This window comes from Plecotus auritus (assembly GCF_963455305.1).
Source record: "Plecotus auritus genome assembly, chromosome: 1".
Lineage (NCBI taxonomy): Eukaryota > Metazoa > Chordata > Mammalia > Chiroptera > Vespertilionidae > Plecotus > Plecotus auritus.
In genome coordinates, this window is record NC_137770.1 from 160,151,630 (window position 1) to 160,174,045 (window position 22,416).

The 22,416-nt window shown below is 35.5% G+C and overlaps 1 protein-coding gene across 1 annotated transcript; it reads right to left on the bottom strand.

Annotated features, from left to right (window-relative positions):
* Positions 1-2,333: 2,333 nt before the first annotated feature.
* NET1 (neuroepithelial cell transforming 1) lies at positions 2,334-14,378 on the bottom strand. The gene is made up of 10 exons (XM_080672713.1): positions 14,152-14,378; positions 9,086-9,193; positions 8,614-8,781; positions 8,176-8,238; positions 7,731-7,827; positions 7,520-7,596; positions 6,478-6,735; positions 5,875-6,045; positions 4,765-4,951; positions 2,334-4,271 (listed from the first exon to the last, which is right to left on the bottom strand). The coding sequence occupies exons 1-10, from the start codon at positions 14,242-14,244 to the stop codon at positions 3,865-3,867; spliced, it is 1,629 nt and encodes a 542-aa protein (XP_080528839.1). The 5' UTR covers positions 14,245-14,378; the 3' UTR covers positions 2,334-3,864.
* Positions 14,379-22,416: the final 8,038 nt, after the last annotated feature.

Genomic DNA, 22,416 nt, shown 5'->3' on the forward strand with positions numbered 1-22,416 from the left:
TGGGTCAAGTGTGAGATATAGATTTCCCAGTGGGCATGACAGATAGGCTGCTGGGTAGTGAGTCTGGAGTTCAGGGAGGTGAGAACTAAAGATATAAATTTGTGAGTTACTGGGTGTTGGTGATATTCATGTCATAGGAATGGATCAGATGTCCCAGGAGCATGAAAAAAGAAGTCTGGAGACTGAGGCTTGTGACTTTCTAACATTTAGATCTGGAAGAGAAGGAGCCAAAGGAGGCAAGATGCTAGGAAGGTAGAACAAGGAGAAACATGAGGGCACAGGAATTGGAGGAAGTAGTATTTTCAAAAGGAAGGTATGGTGGGCTTAGTCAACTTTTCTTAGAGGAAGTTGGAGTTATGATGCAGAATGAGCTGGGACTGCTGGGCAGTGGCATAAACTCAAGATGGTTGGGTCCAAGGTGAAGGACAGACAAGGTCTTCCACCAGAGGTGGATCCCTGAGTGGTGGTAGCCTGAGGTGGGATTGGGGGCAGGGGGGAGGGAGCAGGTCCTGGGGTGACAAGCATGTTTGGTTCAAGAGCTATAATGCAGGGTTGATACATAGCTGCCTTTCATCTCAGCTTTGCCACATACCAGCTGTGTGATCTTGGGCAAGTCACTTGATGTTTTCAGATTTTAGATGCCTCTGCTGGTAAGGAGGGAATCAGACTAAATGCTCAGGTCTAACTTGATTACTCTTTCTCTGCTTGCCCTGCTCAGTGAAGGAGGGAAATGAAAATATTTTCACCTGCCCCTAGCAGCAGCTATGGAGAAATTGGAATTCCATGGTAGATTATCAAAATTCTTTTTTTTTTTTTTGTCCATAGAAATATTTGTGTTTTTTTTTTTTTTTCAAAATTCTTTAAATGTAGCTAGTTTTGCCTTACTTTCTGATCTATTCAACAACACAAACATTATCAGATATTTTAATGCTAGTTCCTTTCTTAAGAGGCAGGAATGTAGTTAACAAAATGGTCCTTGTTGGAAATTCTCAGGGTTGGGTTTCAAGGAATTGCTTCATTGGGTGAAGTGGAAACATACCTTTCTTACTGCTTAATTTTAATACAGTTGTGGATCCATGTTTGTGTCAGAGAAAAAAGGGTTTGTGGCAAAGAAAACTAGTGGTAGAGGGAGGGAGACACTGGGAAAAGAAAAGGGCCGTGTGAATTAAACCAGAGTACAGATTAGTCTAATAATACTGCCAAGCTGTAATGAAGAGGATGTGGAGTGTTGAATTTAGGCAAAAGGTTTGAGTTTCTGTGAGATGGTAAACAGCAAAGGCAGCTGTGTTTGATCAACATTCTGACCTTACTTTGGAAAGTGAAGGCTGGGGGCTTACTTAGAAGGGGTTAAGAGGTTGAGAAGTTGAAAACTTACTAGATACCTGCAATTCCTTAAGTTCTTTTCCTTTTTTAGTGAAAAGTTTCAAACATATACAAAAATATACACAAAGACTATAATGAATTCTCAATCTCTCCCATCTAGCTTCAGAAATTCTCAGCTTATGACCAATCTTGTTTCATTTTTAGCTCCATTTTCCTGCCCTGTAATTTTGAAGGAAATCCTAGATATAATACAATTTTATCAATAAATACTTCAGAATTTGTCTCTAAAGGTAATCAGAATGCTGTTAAACAGAAAAACACAACTACTGAACTTCAAATATCCAATCAACATGGATATTTCCGATTGTCTTATTAAAAAAGTTTGTTTGATTTAGGATCCAATTAAGTCCATACATTGCAATTGTTTGATATGTCTCAAGTCATAGTTAGAAACCTGGTACCTAAATTAGAATTTGAAATTAATCAAATTCATCAGAATGCTTTGCTATTAGCCTTACAATCACATCCACAAAGTGGTCAGATATTCAGCTGTCTTCAACTCAGTTGCTGTTTGTGATTATACTGCATCCTAAATGGCTTAATAAGATGCAAAAAATGGCCCTTGCTGGTTTGGCTCAGTGGATAGAGAGTTGGCCTGTGGACTCAAGGGTCCTGGGTTCAGTTCTGGTCAAGGGTGCATGCCCGGGTTGTGGGCTCGATCCCCAGTGGGGGGTGTGCAGGAGGCAGCCAATCAATGGTTCTCTCTCTTCATTGATGTTTCTATCTCTCTCTCCCTCTCCCTTCCTCTCTGATATCAATAAAAATATATTTTTTAAAAAAAATACACTAAATGACCTAACTAAGTCTTCCTCTTATTCATCAATTTATTGCAAAAGTTTATCTATATTTTTTAAAAACTTTTGTGAGGTTTGCCATTACTTCCTTTATCATACCAACATATTCTGGCAAATGTCCCCCAAACATCCACCAGCCAAGAAACCTTTAAGGGTGATTGTGTGCTTTTTTTAATTGTATAATTCATTTATACAGAGAAATCATTTGGATTGATCTATATACAATCTTTTTTAATTTTCACTTCCCTTGGCCAATTATAGTTTACATACCAATCAACATTTACTTGAATTGATCACCATTATAAATCTGCCATGACACAGAACTTTTAGTCCCTACTTAAAGACTAGGATCTCATTTGAACGGGAACACTTTATAATAAAAGATTAATGTCTTTTTCCCCCTCTTATGAATAAATCCACCAAAATTGATCTAATGCGGTCAAAATTTCAACATATTCCATTGTCTTTTCAAACCCATTATTCGCAGGCATTATAAACCAAGGCAAATAAAGTCCACTTCCCCCAAGCCTTCTACAACTTACTACACACTCTCAAGTTTAGCTTTTACTATCTCCTTTCACATTCTGGCACAACCAGATAGTTTTCCTTTAAGACAAAACTACTCTCTTTTTCCCTCTCTCATTTTTTTTAATACTTATTACCAGTCAACTGCCTTCCCTCTTGCTTCTCAGACAACACTAAAACTTTCAACCAAATTCTTAAGGTGGTTTTCCTTTCAGTAATCTAGAATATACTGTCAGTTCATGTGTGTTCATCGCCCCAAAATGCTACACTTTAAAAATGGCAATTTTCTTAATTGGCTCAAAAACAGTATGGCTTGGTTTCACTTGGTAAAGTTAATATGATTTAAAATATATATATTTTTATATATATGTATATATATATACACATACGCACACAAACACATTTTTTAATCAAGGAAACAAAATACTTTAAAGACATGCCAATTTGAAAGGCATCAAAGTAAAAAAATAAAAGCAAATCCTAAAAACTACAATAAAAAAGTTAAATAATTGGCAGGATAAATGAACGAAAATGAGGAATGTGTAGTGGAAAAACAAACTAACATAAAGCATTCCAGTTGATAAAATGGAAAACCCATTACGTTTTATGGTTTGTTTTCCATGGAACTTACATTTCAATGTAAATTCTGAAATATTACATGTATTCCATGTAAACTTTAGATGCCAAAGTTAAAATTTCAAATTCTGCACACAAAATTTATCAAAATAACACTGGTAAAATCCTAGTATTTGCAAAATTTTAAGTTCTGGCAAATACTGTAAATACCACAATTGGTTATTATTGAAAAGTCATGATGAATGCAGAATGAAGAGAAAACCCATTTCATAAATATTTCATTTGATTGAAAATACCAGGCTTGAATGTTCTAAATAATCTTGAGAAAAATATCTGGGGGGTGGGGTAGGGGGGAAAGGATTGCAGTTTAACAGTAATCTGTATATATATATATATATATATATATATATATATATCTTTAGCTGCCTTAAAAAAAAAAAGGGAACAACCACCAAAACCAACCAAAAACATAGAAAATGTTAAGACTGGTATTAAGTAACCCTGCAATGCTCCCATGCTCACATTACAAGATAAAACAAACTGTACACATTTATAAATAAACAGTTTCTCCACTAGTTAACACTCTTTATACCAAAGTCTCTTTCCGTTTGCCACTGAAGTGGGTTTTGTCCCTTGCTTTTCGGAAGCCAGATTGTGTTCGGTGTGCTTTGACACTCTTAATGTTGTCTGCGGCGTGCACCGGGGAGCCACATTCTGAAGTATCTCCATCAACTTCAACCTGAGACACACTCGACACCGTGGATGCCCTTCTCTGGGCCCTGATGTTCCTGGCGGCGGGGTTGTTCTCTTCATACTCCTCATGGAGCTCTGGCAAACCTTGCAGCTCAGGTGAACTAGTAGCCTGCTGGAAAGGGGCAATAGCAGTGCGAATACAATTGAACCACTGCTGTTTGTGGAACACATCATTTGCTTGTAGAGTGTGTGACTGGCCTGGAGAGGGATCTTGGAAGCGAACTCTAAAGATATTTTTAGCTAGAGAAATAAAAATGAAAAATAAATAAATAAATAAAACAGCAGACTTAAATTAAAAGATTATTCTACACGACATGGTCATAATATCTTAGTAAGGTTGCTGGTTATCCTATATAAAAAAAGGCTAATACGCAAATTGTCCCCTTGACTGGGAGTGTGACCAGGGGATGGGGCCTACCAGCCAACCTCCTGTGTCCCCTCACCCTGCACCCGCCCCCGCCCACCCCCCCCCCCCCCGCCCCCCGGCCTGGCCCGGCCCTCTAGTTTATATAGTATGCAAATCAATGTTTATACATGACTTACCAGATACATCTGCTAGTGTTAGAGCAGCAAAGCACTTTACATATTATTGAGTATAATAGTATATACAGGACAATGGAACCTATTTCATTTCTAATTTTTTGTGTAGGAACAGAACTCTTAAAGATTAAAACAAAATATATTTAGGTTCTGAGTTTGTTTAATTAAACTGTTTTAAAGCTAGTATTTTTACCTTTGTCTGAGTTGCTGAAAGCCCCTCGAAAGGACCCTCCCATTCTCACATCTCCATCCTGTAGGTCTTCCAAGACCAGCTCTTGGACTGGGATAGGCTGCCGGTAAACCTGGTAAGAGTGTCGATCATTTCGTGTAACAGGCCGGGTCAAAACCAAGATGTCTTGAAACAGGAAAATGTAAAGTTTCTGGAGAAAGGGGAAACAAATGCTTCTTAAGTATGGCACTTTGTGACTGTAGGTGATTGAAATCCATTAAAAGAACTTGATTTGACATTAATTTCAACACATTAATTTACAAATGACCCCATAAAGATGGTTATTTCAAGGCTGTGCATATTCTACACGGACAGCTTTTCTAATCTCAGACTATATAAAACTCCTAAAATTGGTGTGTAACATTAGATTAAGCAGCAGCTGAGTAAATGCTACTCCCCACAAAGACCTGATTATCAGCAGTAACATGACTAGAAACACCAGTACTGTATTCCATAGTTTTCTAACAAAGGAAGGATTAAAAAATGCAAGCTGGTAAAAATGTTAATTAATGTTTCTGCTTTGTCACAAATTTAAGACTAATTGTTTTAACACAATTAGGCCTCATGATAGAAATCAGAGATATCACATTTCAACTTTTTCCAAAAAGAACCTCAATTTATAAATTGAGCTTTTAAAAAGCACTTTATGAAACAAAAATACTGTCTATCCAAGCTCATACTTAGTTCTAGCTGGTGCTTTTGTAATTATTTAAAAAATAAGTTTGCTTTCATTCAATCTGCTGCAGAAATGTGTTCAGTAGTACCAAGAATGACTTCCATCACTATAAAATAAACTCTACATTTTTTGAATGAGTATTCTTTGTTATTAAATATTATGAAACTAACAATTTATTTAGAAAGGAATCTCCTAGCCAAACAAGTTGATGACTTATGCTTCAAAACAAAATATTATTGATTCTCCACTAAGGCATTTAAGCCATTCATGAGAAATCATGTTTGCTTTAAGAAATAACATGAAATAAAACCCAGTAACCTTTCATTATGTGATAAATTTAAACAGGGTTGGAAAGAAAAATAATAGCTCACTTCACATTAGCATTCAAATGCACTCACATGTCCATTTTTGTTCTTCAGTTCCCCGTGGCAAAGCAATGCTTTGCTTGCCTCAATTCTAGGATCCTTCTGCTTTTCATCCAGATACTCCAGTTTGTCAATGTAATACTGGCATTCTGATTCGCCTTTCTTCAAGTTGATATCAGAGAGAACGCCTTGTATTATCAGTACCTAAAAATTATCAAAACATTGATGGAGCATTTTCAGCTTACTAATTTATCCTGCTCCCCTATAAGGCTAACACATCTTTTTAAAATGATAAAATTTTAAAGCTTAAAGGGACTCTAGAAATCAGTAAATTCAACCAGTCCCTTCATTCTACATATAAAAAAACAGCCTCAGTCAAATTGGGTGATTTGCCCAAAGTCACATAGCTAGCTAGTGAAAGAGATCAGATTAGAATCCAGTTTTGTGATTAAAATATAAAATATATTACGTCTCTTTATACTATGCAGTGCACTACCATATTGGGTACTAAAAACAACAGAACACTTCACTATGCTGGTGTGATATGCATAAAATTTGAGAATATCATTGTAAATCTTTTTAAGGCAAGCTAATATATAAATATACAAAACATGAGTCATGTATTTGACTACTTACAGCTTCTTCCAGAAGCTGAACATCAGGGTGGTCTTTTGGAGTGTGTCTAAGAATTTCTTTTAACAGTAAAGGGTATTTGACTAGGCGACTTCGAGGAATATCTAGGAAGCTCCAAAGATCTAGTTTTCGACTGAAGGGAGACTCAAGACATCGCTGGAGAAAGTCCTGGACTCTTGGATCCTGTTTCTTTTGATCAAGAAGAGCTTTGGCTGCCAGCTGGTTACTACAATAGCCTTTGTAGGCATTCAAGCCTGGCAACTACAGAGTAATTAAAGAAAACAAAGTATGGTAAGTTTCTGTCATGATTTAGTCCATTAGTAAGCCTGTGAACACAAACACAAAAACTACAGCTATTCTTAAAAGTTTTAACAAGCTGTGAAAACTTTCCTGCAGGTGACAATGGGGGAAGGATAGTGTTTTGGGTTGACATCAGAACGCCCTATTCCAATAATTAGACTAAATTCAACCAAAGACTCATGACTTCCCCCAACCTCAGATAGATGCTCTTTTTCTGTATTCCCAGGACACCTGAGTGTTCCTCTGGCACATTCATCACCAACCCCGAGACTGTTTAAATACTTGACAGATATTCTTTCACTAGATTTTAAATGTAGAAACTGTCTTTCATCACCCAATCTCCTGTGATCCCTCCTAGAACAGTGCCTAGTATCTGGCAGGCACAAATGTTAAGCAAAAGAATGAAACAAATAATTAATGACATATACTGTGGGGATTCTGTCTAAAGAGGGGGGGAAATATATATACACACACACACATGTGTGTGTGTGTGTGTGTGTGTGTGTGTGTGTGTATATATATATATATATATATATATATTTAAACTATCATTCATGAAGTATTTTTTTTTTTTTAAACCGAGACTATACTAGTAACTTCTTACAGCTACATAATTTTGTTCAGTTTTAATGTCTTACCTATTTTTAGAATCCAGTTACTGGATAAAATCATCTGATATTCATAAAAAATGACAAGTATAGAAAATATGTAAAAAACTATCTGAAGCAAACAACTCCCTACATACCCAGTTCACAAGAATGTCACCAATCTGCTCTATTGTTCCAGAAGGTTTGGTTGCTTCTCCTAATCTTGCCAACAAATCTGAAGTATAAAAAAGCAGAAATATCAATAGTAGGCTTATTTTAAAGTAATTCAGCATTAAATTAGTAGTAAATTTAAAATGATCTGTGCTACTACTGTTCAGATACTAGTGAAAATTAAGGAGCATATTTTACCTTCATGCAGAGGTATGTAAGCATCCAGATCACCAAATATTTGTGTTAGTTCCTCTTCTGACATAATAGACAACTTTAACATGGGGTCATGGTAGGCCTATTAGATGGGAAGAAATGTGTCATACAAAGATATTGAGCAAATAAAACACAACGAGAGGATCTGTATTTGAATGTAATTATTCCTTTTCCTTAAAAACTAGAGGGGAATTCTATTCGTTACATGAAAAGACATTAAGGTATATATTAATCCCCAAGTAGACACTCTTACTGATACTCATACTTGAAGAGATGTGTTTAATAAATCTCATCTTTACTGTTTGTAAAAAAAGTATTCATCAGTAGATATTTTCTACTTTTCTTTTTTTAAAGGTTAAGAGAACTATCCTTTAGAATTTGTGAAATATTTTTAAAAACTAGGGCATATAATAAAAAGTTATTTACTGACCTTTCTTGCAAGCTTGAGATCCTCAATTAAATCCTGTTCACCTCGAGACATTTCATATATTGCCTAAAAAAAAGTCCAGCAAACATGATAGGTCATTCCTTTCTTTGAGAAAGGAAAATTATATACAATTGATATTTACTGATATTTTGAATAATGCTTTTTAAAGTGACTCAGTCTGAAATCTGTAATTCAGAATGGAATCTCAAATAAGAGGCTGCCATATTTCATAATTTTACCCTCCTTAGAGTTGTTAAGTTTGATGACCACCACCAATCAAAAAGTACTACTCAGCATGTGTTATGAATTGCTGCTCAAAATTGCAAGTTGATTTTGTCACAGGCATTAATTTGCTATTCTTCTTGCAAAACACGTTTAAAAAATAGGGACTATTTTTAAAAATATAAGTCAATAAATATGGTCTTTTGGATGCCAGCATACCTCCTGACGTTTAATTTCTTTGGTAGTTAAAGACTCCTTCATGCTGACGTCTAACATCTCTGACCACAATACACTACTTCTCCTTTTAGCAGGTGTTGGGACTGTTGATCTGCTCGACGATTTCTGGGCTGAAGCTGGAGATCTATTGTCACCACGAAGGGTAAATGACTTAGAAGAAAACAAACCAACACAGAGGTAAATAAAAGAGAAAAGATTTGGAAGATACAGTAATTATTCCTTTTTCTTAAAAAAATAAGACAAATTAACACCAAAGTTCTGGGAATTTCTCTATGTATAAAACAACCATTTATCCACGCTTTAATCTATCATTTTGAAGTATTAAAGAAAATTTATTATTTAAGTATAATAATATAAACCTGTTTGTATAACTCAAAGAAAAATACAAATCTGAGGCTTCTATAAAATGTCCCCTTCACCACATTACTTGCTCCCCATCCCCTCCCTCACTGACCTGTATTGTTTGACCAAAACGTCTGACTGCTCCATTTCTTACAGGAGAGATTAAATTTGCCAAGGATGTTACCCGAGCTAGAGGTCGAACTCTTTTATTGCTTGGCTCCTGTAAAAACAAATACAGATTATGTTAAAACGCTAAGAACACTTATTAAAAGTAGTATAAAAAGCCAGTCAAATATCTGAATTATCACTGGGCACATAACAAATATCATTAAACAGAAGAAAAACTAAAATTAAAACAAAAAAATTAGATGCTAAAACCCTATAGAACTTTTTAGTTTAATATAGAGATTAACTTTAAAAAAACCACAGTATTATGAAAATTTTCAAACATACATAAGAATGGAGAATAGCATAATGGATCTCATGTGCTTATCACTCAGCTTCAACAGTTTTTTGGTGGAATAATTTGTTTCATGTCTGCCCCTACTGGAATATTTTAAAGCAAATCCAAGACTCTGTATCTTCTTAAATACTTCATTTAGAGACTAGCTTTTAAATGAACATGTATGACACTGGAATGGGTCACAGAGGTGTTCAAGCAGAGGCAGGGGTCAGTGGTTAAGAGCATTCAGGCTTTGGAATATGACTGGGCCTAAATCCTGGTTCTAGCACTTGCTAGGCAACATCCTGGGCCTCAGTTTTCTTATCTGTAAAATGAAGTTAGTATCAGAACTTCTCTTATAAAGTTGTTATGAAGGTTAAATAAAATATGTTTAAGGGGTTCAGAATAGTGCTTGAAACATACTAAGTTTTAATTATCACTAATATTTTTTTCTTAGAAATATTTCCACTTACTATGTAAATGTTGGGATTTAGAAATAATTAGATCTTCTCTTAATTTATTAACTTAAAGGAAAAGTATAGAGACATGCAGTAGAAATACTTATTTTTCTACATGTATTGTTTTAAAAATAACAGTATATAGCAAACACATCACTTATTCAAGGATCTCAAAAGTTTACAAAATTCATTATTCTAATTTTACTGCTAGGAAAATGGAGGCATACCATTAGGTGACTCATACAGCTATTGAAATAAAGGACAGATCATAAAACAGGCCTATCCTTTATGTTTATGGACTATAACAATTTGTATTTGATGCCTTTGACAATTGTGGCATCCTGACAAAATAATTTTGATGGGTATTCAGAAGGATCTATAATTAAAATTAAAATTAGCACTTAAAATAAAAACTACCATTTAAAAATAATAGATGAAACATTTTTTTTCTAAAAATTCTTTGATATGACTAAAGTCATATAAAAAAAGGGCTGTGGAAATTGCGTAAAAATAATCCCCTAACGTAATTTAAGAATAAAGTGGCAGAAAGAGTTAAAACTCTCTGGAAAGAAACTTAAATGATTCAAATAGTCAAAGAAGCAATTAGACTTATTAAAGCTACTATGTATATATTTTAACCTTTTTCCATATATATATATATATGAACATATATATATGAACAATCATATATATATGAACAATACCTACTAAAGTAAGGAGACTTTGTAGATAATCAACTCAGGCCTTTGAAGGCTGTAAGAGGAGCTCCAGACCAACCCTACCCCACCAAAATAATTAACTCCAAAGTAAAACTTTTGACTATAAAGCCACTAATGTGCAAACGTTAAATGAACTGAAAAAGAAACCTTCAAGATATGTTGTAAAATGACACACTGTGTGGCTGAGGACATGTGTGAATGCCTTTACAATATACATCTGTGCAAGACTGAAGTGACACATGCATGGGCAGAAGGTCTAACATAAGGCATTCCTTTCTATTTAGTAAAGACAGAACAAAGAATCTTCTGTTTGAATGGAGATATAATTACCTCACAAAGTAAGATATGCCAACATTAACTAGAAACAAAGCAGTTGTCAGAAATTCTGTTCCACTTTTTGGAAAAAGGTTAATTCCTCTTCCTTGTTTAAAACAAAATAAATTTGACTTCCTAGTAAATCACAAAATATTTAATTTCAATTTAAAAGTCTATGGAAAGGTACTATTCCCAGTGAATTTGAAATGAAAAGTTATTTTAGCTGGGAGGAAGATAATATTTGATAGCTATTTTATTACATAAGATCAAATTAATGATAAAAATTCTATATAGGGTCAGTTTACTGTACAACTAATATTTTCCTGGTAACTCAAAATTCTATGATATTTAAAACTAAAACTACAGAATTTAGATTTAGATAATTAAATGTAAATATATCAAAAGCATCTTTCTGAAACTACTGTGGATTTTGTTTATGCAGTCTCTTTAGGGTGGCAGGATATTATGCTAAAGCAGTATCTGGTGGTTAAATATGTTCCACAGTCTCTTAGAAACCCATCTATAATCTCACTTTTTCACAAAGGATATATTAGTCTTAAGAGTTTAATCTAATCTAAGATGTCCTGGTAAGAGTGTCTAGCTAGCTCAGTCAGTAGAGCATGAGACTTAAAATGTCTTGTTAAGAAAGTATGGTACTAAATCAGGAAATGTGGATGGTGGCGGTGGGGGTAGTGGGAGGACACCTTTGTACTTTTCACACATACTTTTGGGGATCCAATAGTAACTTTCCTGCCTTACTTAAAGGACATATGTTGAGTTTGACAGACACAACACAAACATTTAGCATATGTATTTCAAAAGTATAAAAAATTTTAATGAATAACTTGAAAAGTGTGAATGAAATGTGAAGACGTAATACTGAATTATGGTTCACTACTAATTTCAGGATATATACACTATTTGAAAAAAAATGTTAATACAGAAAACTTTTGTGGAAAAGTGATATGGATTGATTAGGCATTCATGAGTCACCCAGAGGACTGGGACGAAAATTTGTTTTTTAAAATACAGGTTTGGTTTGGCTCATGTGACCTACAACCAGAAATAGTTTTCTTTAGAGATTCAGATGAACCATTTTAATTCTCATAGGTTGGTTAATAAGAACCTAAACATTCACACTGTCGCAAAACATATTTTGAAGACAAAGTTTTTCGAGAATTGGTATCAAACCTACCCTAAGGATGCAGGTACAGTGTTTGGAGGTGATGAAGGAAGAGAGAGGGCAGGAGTCTACCTATCTTATCATCACTCAAATTAAGGCTTACATAATGGATTTGTTGCTGCTGTTGCTTATTTTTATTCGGAGTGCTGTTAACAGCATTATGGTGACTACAAGAAACTTACAAAACGGGTACCAGATATTGAAACTATACAGCTCTGCAAAAGACAATCTGAAAATCTACTCGAACAAAGAAAGAATACCAAGAAGTTTTACATGCTCAAGGAACTTTCTATCACAGGCAACCTTTCACCAGGGCAAAGTTCACTTAGATGGGGAAGAACATTCAACCTTTACCATAAATTTATGTTGTTTATTTAGGTTAGCTTTTAATCAAACTAACTAGTTTAACTAGGGGAATCTGCCTTGAGACTGAGCTTTTAATCAATCTATTTATTTTACTAATCCACCTGTAGTCAGATTTTATGCCTTAAAATATTTTCTGGATATTTATCTACAAACAGAAAAAAGGTTTACTGGGATGTACCTTGCACATAAAAGCAACAACATGGAAAACTTTTATTGTGAACTGAGTTTGTTGTTGTTGTGTGTGTGTGTGTTTTTTTTTTTTTTTTTTTTTTTTGTAAAAAGGTTTCTTCTACTAATGGTGTCACGTAAGAGTATTTCAGGAGGGTCTCTTCTACAGTCAACCAAATCAAGACACTTTAAATAAAAACAGTACGGGTTTGGGTTCATTAGTTGGGTTACTGGATAAATAATTTTCTCTTCTACCTGGCAAGAACTTTAAAATAAGAAGAATGAAAAAGTTATTTATAAAAAGATAAAAATGAGTTAAGAGCACATAGGATTTCTTCCCTTTCTACTTAGTAATTGAAATAGCCAAATTTAGTTATTTATTTAAGGCTGTGTTGCTAGCACCAAAAACCTGACAATATTCCCATTGTTTTTAATCTTTGGAATAAAGGTACATCAGAGAAACATGGCTAGTATCTGATACCAAACAAAAAAGGTTAGTTTCAGTATTTACACTGGTCACCATGTATGACTTGCTCTAATCAATGAAAATGCTTAGATTATTTTGAGAAAACTGAAACATGTAAGCAAAAACCAAACAGAGAAACAAAAACCAAAGTTAAACCACACCAAAAGAAAGCATACCTTCTAAAGATGGCAGCTATTTTAACAACCAAAAGGTGTATGTATGTATGATTCACAGCTTTACTGAACCTTAAGAACTGCACATATTTAAAATATATAATTCATAAGTTTTGATATTTGTATATAGCCACAAAACTAGCACCACAATCAAGTGTATACAGTTAATAAAGTACAGAAACATTAAATATACTGTATTAGGTAGTATAAATGGAATACTCATATAATAGTAAATCAACTGTCAAAAAATTTAAAAAATAGCATAAAAATAACAACTTATTTTGATAAATGTTCATACAGATTTCTAAAAACCACACTGACTTCAAACAATTAAAGCAAGGAGGTGGCTGTAGCTAAATAATAATTCACTGTTTAAATATTTTAACATATTTTTCTTTCTGAAGAAAAAAGTTGCATACAATTAACTTATTAGATGTGGAAAAAAAATAAAAACAAGCACTAGATCAGATAGCATTTTAGTTGAAATTTGTTCACTAGCTGGCAGAGGAATCTTATTTATTCCATAAAACAGTTTCTAAGACTAGATAACATAAATGCAAGTTGAAAAAATAGTAACTGTTTAATAAGCATTAGAAATGTGACCAATTTAACCAAATTGAGCAGCATAACATTTAAAATCTTTTCTGTTTCAAGTTTGTGTACACTCATACTATGCTATGTATAAACCTAACTATACCATAGTTCCTAAACTTTACCAAAGTTCCTGAACACACTTCAAACTTGAATATAAATTAGTTACACATTTTAACACTCAGCAAGATCAAAAGTTAAGTTTAAAATTATACTGTTTATAAATTATTAAAAATCTTAAAGTTCTGTGGAATTAGAAGACATCCTTTTGGCTTAATTCTTCTCTAAAAGTCTTACCTCTGGTTCTCTGAAGGACTGATTATTCACATCTAGGACTCGTATAGTCCTTTTAATAGGTAGGAGACCTCCAATCTCATCATGAGCCACCATGCTTCACCAAGTTTCCCTTAAAATCTTTAGAATTAATCCACATCCAAGTCGCCCTATAACCAAGCACTATATAGACACACAAGCTTTTCTTCTGAGTGCTCAGCCACCCTTGGCAGCCATTTGCCCATGCCTCTTCCTTGTGGTGGAGCTAACTGCCTCTGGGAGCAGCAGTGAAAAAGCACACAGACCTCAAGGCTCTATGGGAGGGGCTAGCTTCCGACCAGGCTCCAGTGGGCGGGCACCTAACAGACACGTGACTACAGCTAACTGACAGCTGGGCACACCTAGGCTTCTCATTTTTCACTGTGCAAGAGAAAGCTCTTTATCAAGAGGTTTGGAATGTCTACATTAAGGACAGAAGGGAAAAGGAAACTGGGTTAATGTAAGGCTTTTCCTGATTTAAAAGCATTCCCAAAGGGAAACTAATTGCTTATTTAGGTTACTTACTCTACTACTTAGTCAAAGACAGGAATCCTTTTTCTATAAAACCCTATTGCCTAAAAAGAAATTTAGTATGGGCAATTTGACAAGTTTAAGAAAATAAATTATTCAGAATTAAATAAGTGTATATAGTTAAAGGAAAGCCTAATTATCCTGGGACCTTGCCTTTATTTTACATGAGTATAAGAATATTCACAATTGTAAAATTATCTAAATCTTTAGAAACTGGTTCCCACAATGTTTTCTTGAGACTAACAGAGTAAGTGCAGTAGGCACACTTTAGGTCACTCTGTTCTTGAAATAAATGTGAAGTATAACTGGGCTACCTCACAGTTTAAAGTTCAGTATTTCTTAAGACTTAAAGGCAGTTACTTTTTCTGTTTTAAAATTTTGATATATGTGTAATAGATGTTTTATAAAATACACAAAAGGTGATTTCTGTTCTAAAAATGTGTAACAGGGTCCTTCTCTATTCTGAATTAACCTTGATATAGTCCTAATAGGGTCAAAAATCTACATAAAAAGTCTTGCATTTTACAGCTGAAGAAATGAAGTTCACAGAGGTGAAGTGAGGTCACATACTAGTGACAGTCTCTACATTTCTAGGCTAAATCCTTTCTTCTCTGGAAAAATACTACTTCTGTTGGTTTGGTAGTCCTGCTATGAAACCGATTTTCTTCTTTAACATAAAGTACTGTATTCTATTTTGAAAAGCAGGATTTTTATCCTAACTATGAAAGGCATACTGCTGGTAATCTGCAAAAATATTTCCATTCTTAGGATTTATTAGGAGCAGAGAAATCTGAAAAATCTACTGTGTAGAAGGCATTATTCTAAATAATGAGGATGGTACAAAAAAACAGGTTTCATATCTAATCCTAAAGTGCTAATAGACCATTGTGTAAAGGGAGGGCACATGGAAGAGATAACCAATATAAGACAGCTTTTGAAAATTCAAAAATTAACCTATCTAGCCAGTAAGTGCTACAGGAGTTCAGAAGGAGAAACCACTTCGGGTAGTTTTCCGAGCTGAGATGAGGAAAGACGCTAGGGAAGAGGCTTTAAGATGTTATTTCATGCTTTGAAGGCCATGTTATGTTTTTCATAGGTCTGAGCAAGGGAAAAGTGCAAGCTTTCTCAAAGGAACAAAATGAATTCAGTGCGAGGTCACGGGCTATGGGTAAAGACAAAGCAGAGGGTTTTATTGAGCAAATGTGAGAGAGAAATGAAAGTTATGTTGTAAAGTGGTGTTGAAGATGGTTTTAAAGATGACTGGAAAATGCAAAAGTCACAATCAGGTATCAAGAACTCTGTGTAAGGTAGGAAATTATTTGCAAGAGACAACATATGCAAGAAGTCAAAGATGCCTATGATTTTCAAGTTCAGAGGGGTAACTGCTAATGTAAATAAAGGAATATGGAGGAATGAGCTTTGAAAGAAAATTGTGAGTTTCATTTTAGATGAGTCTGAGGTGGTGGAAGAACATGCAATTGAAAATACTGACCTAGTACTTGGAAATGCTTGGCAAGGACTTGGAAGAGGCCAGAGGATAGATTAGGCTGGGGAGTCAGACACAGAGAGATCAAGTTTTGGGAGTGAATGAAACACCTGGGAGAGAAAATCTGGACAAAAAGAACAGGGGTCCAAAGATCTAACTTTGAAGAAATGCTAAGGGAAGAAGAATTTTGCAAAAGGAACAGTCAGAAAGAAACAAAGCAAGATGCCAAGGGAAGAAAAAGCATTAATTATAGCAAAAAGGTTAAGAAGAGTAAGAAGAGATTCATGGATTTAGTTTATTGGATAAGTTAAATGAGGAACTCAAGTGTGCAAGTTCATTGAAATAAAGACAGAAGATTACAGAGGTTGAAGAGTGAGTAGAGCAAATAAATAGTGGGCATAGCCCTAGCTCAGTGGTCGGCAAACTCATTCGTCAACAGAGCCAAATATCCACAGTACAATGATTGAAATTTCTTTTGAGAGCCAAATTTTTTAAACTTAAACTTCTTCTAACGCCAATTCTTCAAAATAGACTCACCCAGGCCATGGTATTTTGTGGAAGAGCCACACTCAAGGGGCCAAAGAGCCGCATGTGGCTCGTGAGCCGCAGTTTGCCGACCACGGGGCTAGGGTGTATTGAGACTTTTTTTTTTTAAGTAATGGTGATTGGTTATATTGCATCATCTATCGTGTATTTCCCAGTCACACCTGGGCTATACGTGATGTGGTTGGCCTTAAGAATGGTTGACTGTAAGTTGCATGATTAATCAATGGCTAAATAGGTCCAAATCTGGTCTGTTCAACTCATATTAGAATATAGCTTCCAGAGAAGTCACTAAACGTAACACCTTTAGTACATGTTGGGTGCATGCTCAGTGCTCACTGTCATGCTGTGAATCAGGGGCAGAGCTAGGTTTAAAACCTTGGTCTCCTAGTTTCAGGCCAATGTTTGCTGAACAACTACCGGCATTTTATAGAGAAGGAACCTCTCAAAAGTTGAGAGATTATCTACCCTCTATCCTTTGTATATCAAGTTAGGTAAGTAAAAAGATAAAATAGTTCCAGCTGCTTAAGTTTTAGAAAAGATCCTATTTCAATTGATGATTTATTTAATGATCATATTATTAATAGCAATTATTTATATCACTTTCTACAAATGACATACTTGAAGACTGGTTACGTATCTTCTATGTATGTAGAAAATCTAGAATTTATAAACTGAAAACTGAGTTATCTAAAAATAATGCAGCTTTGTAAAAGATATCAAGTTTTTGGTAAAATGACTGGTTTCCAAAGACCAGGTTTAATTATAGCCTGTTCTGCTTTACGGGGCTATTGATGCTTTCTTTCCTAAAAAATGATTAAGGAAAGGAGAAAGATAACATTGTTTCCCTTCTCCAAAGAAAAAGGACAGTTAGGCTATACTTAACTGTTTTCTCCCTTTAATGTAAAATTAGAATTCTGGAATTTAGAAACAAGTGAGAACTGAAGAATAACCTTTGCTTTTTTTTTAAGTCTAATTATTATTACTTGTTTCAATTTACTTTTGTCTGGAACAAGTAATTATAAATTAAGCTAGGAAAGCCAAAATAGATAGAGAAAGCTAAATCTAAGCTCTCTGCTGCCCTCTACACGTGACAATGTGAAATGCAACTGCCAACCTGCTTTTTTTTCAACTTTGTAAATTGTTTTTAAGGATCAGGAATACATAAACAATCTTTTAGTCTGTAGAGAAATATAGATAACAGTAAAATTTGTATTTCGGCCCTTGTGTAGTTCTCATGTTTTATATTACTAAATTAAACATATATTTAAAAATATATACAAGTGTAGAAAAAGATTCCACAAGTTCACAATAAATACTTTAAGGACTTTTTCTAAATATAAGAAAACTATGTTCCACTTTGAAATACTAGAGTTAAAGAACTACTATGTATCTCACTAAAAATTGGTTAGTTAAAAATATAACTTCAAATATTACTTAAAAAAAGGAGCACTGATTGAAATATTAACAAAATAGAACTTGCGAGAAACCAGTGTTCCAAACTATCTACTAATGAGTTAAAACAACAACAACAAAGAAGCTATGATAAAGTTATATGTGGATTTGAGTTTTTAGAAATCATCTGGAATAAAAATTTGATTGTTTCCAAGCTTTACTAAGAATTTGGTTTGGGAAACCATAATTCAGATAAATTAAATACTAAAAAAGACTATAAAAAGAATAGATGATGGACTAAGAAGTTTGATATTATTGAAAACATGGTCTTTTTACAATGATAATACAAACAGCAAAGAAAATAGGGTAGTGGTGCTGGCTGTTAGTGATGACTTTTTATCTCAAGTACACAGGATAACAATAATTTCCAGTATAACGTAAAATCACTTATGTTCATTTAATAGGGTGTTGAGTGGGATTTCTCTTTGAAACTAAGCTAAGGCCAGTGCTCAACCTCTTATTTTTTTAGCCCACTTTTTACTTCAGTCAGTTGCTGCTCCAGCAGCTACCAGCTCCAGGACAACAGCTTGCCTCAGCTGCAACATGTATCTCTTGCTTTCCACCCTGGGCTTCTGGGATGCCAGTGTAGCCTTTAACATGTGCAGCCTGGAAGTGTGAGGAATTAATAGCCAATGGGGTGACTGTTGTCTAATGTAGCTGGTGGTGGATAAAAGCTCCCTGTTCATTCCCTTGAGAAGAAAATTCTGCAGTGTATTTTACACAGCTCTACAGAAGGTCCCAGCAAGATCAAGCCTCAGTTGTATCCAGTGGTGACCACCTTAATTATTGACACTTGCACAAACTACTCAGGCTCTGATTTCTGGAGGGAATCCTGGTTAAGACATTGACACTGAGGCTGGCCCTAGCGATTACACAAACAGGATGGGATTCTGGAACTGGGTGACTCATGGTAGTGGTGATAATAACGACAGGTGTGGATTGGGTACAGATGGAGAGGTGAAGTAATGGCATACGTAGCAGTGGTGGCAAATGAACAACACAGACAATAGTAACTGTAAGAATTGTAGAGTTGGTTGGCTTTGTTAATTGCTTTAAGAACCTTGAAAAAGCAGCTGGTAATCTTTATAAAATTCTCAAAGTCATTATGACCGGAAGGGCCAAGTGAAGCCCCTGAAATTTTATCCCCTACACCTGGGCCAAGATAATAACTAGAAGCACAACTGCATGGTAAGAAAAAATGCAGAGATAGTCATAAAAGTTACAGCAGGCAGGAGTGGTAGTCTCCACTGCATCTCCATTCAATTAATCTTTATGTCTTCTACAATGAGAGGGATTGTGATGACTAACAGTGAAATAAATACTATAAACTTAAACTTTAATCTCTGCTATTGTGCAAGATGTAGAACCTTTACTGGAACAGGTCAATACATCCTCCAGCATTTGGTATATAGCTACGATCTGGCCCCTGTGTTCTTTTCAATTCCTATTAGTAAGGAGGACCACAAGTAGTTAGCTTTTATGTGGGAAGGACAGCAATCTGTATTTCTTGTCCTGAGGCTATTAACTTTCTGTTCTCTGTCCCAGAGTGTCCACATGGATTTTGATATCCACAGAGCGTAATGTTAGTCTAATATACTGATGACATCATACTAATAGGACCCGGTGAACAGGAAATGGCAAATATTCTGGACACAATAGGAAGTCAAATGCATGCCATGAAAATGCAGGGCTATTAGCACACCAGGCCTGGGATCTCCCCTCCAAGGTAAAGGACAAGTTATTGCATTTTGCATGCTCTAGTATTAAGAAAGGGGCATAGTACACGGTAGAACTCTACCTGTTGGAGGGAGCATATACTGCATTTCCAAATGGAAATTCTGCTCTGACCCATTAATAGGATAATCTGAAACACTGACAGTTTTGAGTGGGATCCAGAGCAAGAGAAGTCTCTGTAGCAGGTGCAGGTTGTGGTGCAAGCTGCTCTGCGGTTCATGTCATGTGACCCAGCATTCTGATTAATGTTGAGGTATCTATGGTAGACAAGGATGCGTGTGCTGTCTCCAGCAAGGCCAGGAAGAGGACTGCAATGCAGTCCCTAAGGTTCTGAAGCTAGGCTATGCTTTCCAAGGCAGGAAACACTTGCTGTTTGAACAGTAGAGCCTGGTGTGCTAGCAGCCCGAGAAAACACTGTTTCCTACAGTCCTTCAGTCAGCTTTACTATTCTGTCAGTTCACTCATTAATATATTAAACTAGAGGCCGGGTGCACGAAATTCGTGCACTTGTGTGCGTGTGTGTGTGTGCGTGTGTGTGTGTGTGTGTGTGTGTGTGTGTGTGTGTGTGTGTGTGTTCCTCAGCCTGGGCTGCACTCGCCAGCTGTGAGCCCTGCTTCTGGCTGAGTGGCACTCCCTCTGTGGGAGCACACTGACCACCAAGGGGAAGCTCCTGTGTTGAGTGTCTGCCCCCTGGTGGTCAGGGCGCATCACAGTGACCAGTCTTTCCACCGTTCAGTCGATTTGCATATTAGCCTTTTATTATATAGGATCTTTGACAGGTCTTCACTCTTTAAAGAAAAATAAAGAGCAGATAGAGCAACTAGCGTAACAAAACAGAAAACCTAATCTACAACAAAATGAAGAGACAATGTTTCCTCTAAAACCTTTTTTAGTGATATTCAGCTATGACACCCACATGGTATCAGTCTTTGTGCACAAAGAAGCAAAAGTAAAGCAATTGGGGTTCTCTGATGGCCCAGAGAACAGGGGAACCCGAACAATGACATGCCAGTCTGAGAACAGTGATCTAACATGGGAATGACACTAAGGATCAAATTCTTAGGCTGAGGGCAAGAACACTGCCATATAAAGGGTTTATAGGTGCTGAAGCAATCTGGGCCATTTAAATTCTCAAAACTAACACTGCTCTGAGAAAAACTGCTAGGAGTAGGATCCAAATTGAGCACAAAGAGGGCAATGACAGCAAAGACAAGAAAAAGTCCAGATAAAAGAGAAGGGAGCAGAAAGGAAAGATCTCAGAAAGCACAAGGATGAATATTTATTTGTTTGTTTATTTACTTATTTATTTTAATCCTCACCTGAGGATATTCTTTCCACTGCTTTTTAGAGAGAGTAGAAGGAAAGGAAGGTATGTGTGTGTGTGTGTGTGGGGGGGGGGCGGGTAGACACATCAATTGGTTGCCTCCTGCATGAGCCCCAACTGGGACTGGGGATCAAACCTGCAACCCAGTACATGCCCTTGATCAATAATCGAACCTGAGACCTTTCTGTGAGCAGACTGATGCTCTAACTGCTGAGACATACAGGCCAGGGCTTATTTATTTTATCCCTGATCTGGAATAAAACCTTCTATCTTTTGGCGCACGGGATGATGCTCCAACTGAGCCACACCAGCCAGGCTGGGAGAATGAATTTTTAAAAATCGTTTGGTGAAAACAATAGAGGAGAGAGCTCTAGAGTTATGAAGCTAAAAACAAGCTATCTTGGCCTAAAAATACAGGCCTTAAAAAGTGAGTAACAGAAAAGAATCATTATTCTGTGAATTAGCATAAAGCTATTCTATAGCATAAAGTAAGAAAATTATAGAAGCTATGAAAGAACATAAAACTCAGAAATTAGGTGAACAGAGAAAGGTGATAGAACTAGGAATTAAAAATAAAAAAAATTATTTTAGGATAAGGAAAAAAAAACAAAAACAATGACTAACACATTAAGAGAAAAATGAGATAAAAAGGAAGATGAGTTTAAAAAAAAATCCAAACTAAGTATAAAGAGCAGGGAGGGAAGACAAAACAAGCCAACTTTTCAGGACTGGCTCTTTAGGTCAGAAAACAATGGAGTAAAATATTTAATAAATTCAAGAAAAGAAAATGTGAGGCATAGATCTCATCTCCATTCAAATTAACTTTAAAGTATAGAGATTGCAAACAAACTGATATGCATATTCAAATCACTCAGAAAATATGGTACCCATGAACATTTCCTCTAAATTCACTCAATTCTGGAAGAACGGTCAGCAAACTTTTTCTAAGTAAACATTTTAGTCTTTGCAGGCCATTTAGTCTGTCACAACTACTCAACTTTTGCCACTATAGTGTTGTTGTTTTAAAAAATCATTTATTTATGCATTTATTTATGTATTCATTGGTTGATTCTTACATGTGCTCTGTATGGGGCAACACTGGTGTATTGGGACAATGCTCTAACCAACTAAGCTACCTGGTGAGGGATTGCCATTGTAGGGTTGTTAAAAGCAGCCA

Coding starts and splice junctions, on each gene's coding strand:
- NET1 (XM_080672713.1), bottom strand. CDS start 14,244: ATGGTGGCTCATGATGAGATTGGAGGTCTCCTACCTATTAAAAGGACT. Junction 8,782..9,085: donor GTTTTGGTCAAACAATACAG/GTCAGTGAGGGA, acceptor TTTTCTTCTAAG/TCATTTACCCTTCGTGGTGA. Junction 4,272..4,764: donor TTTCAGCAACTCAGACAAAG/GTAAAAATACTA, acceptor TTATTTCTCTAG/CTAAAAATATCTTTAGAGTT.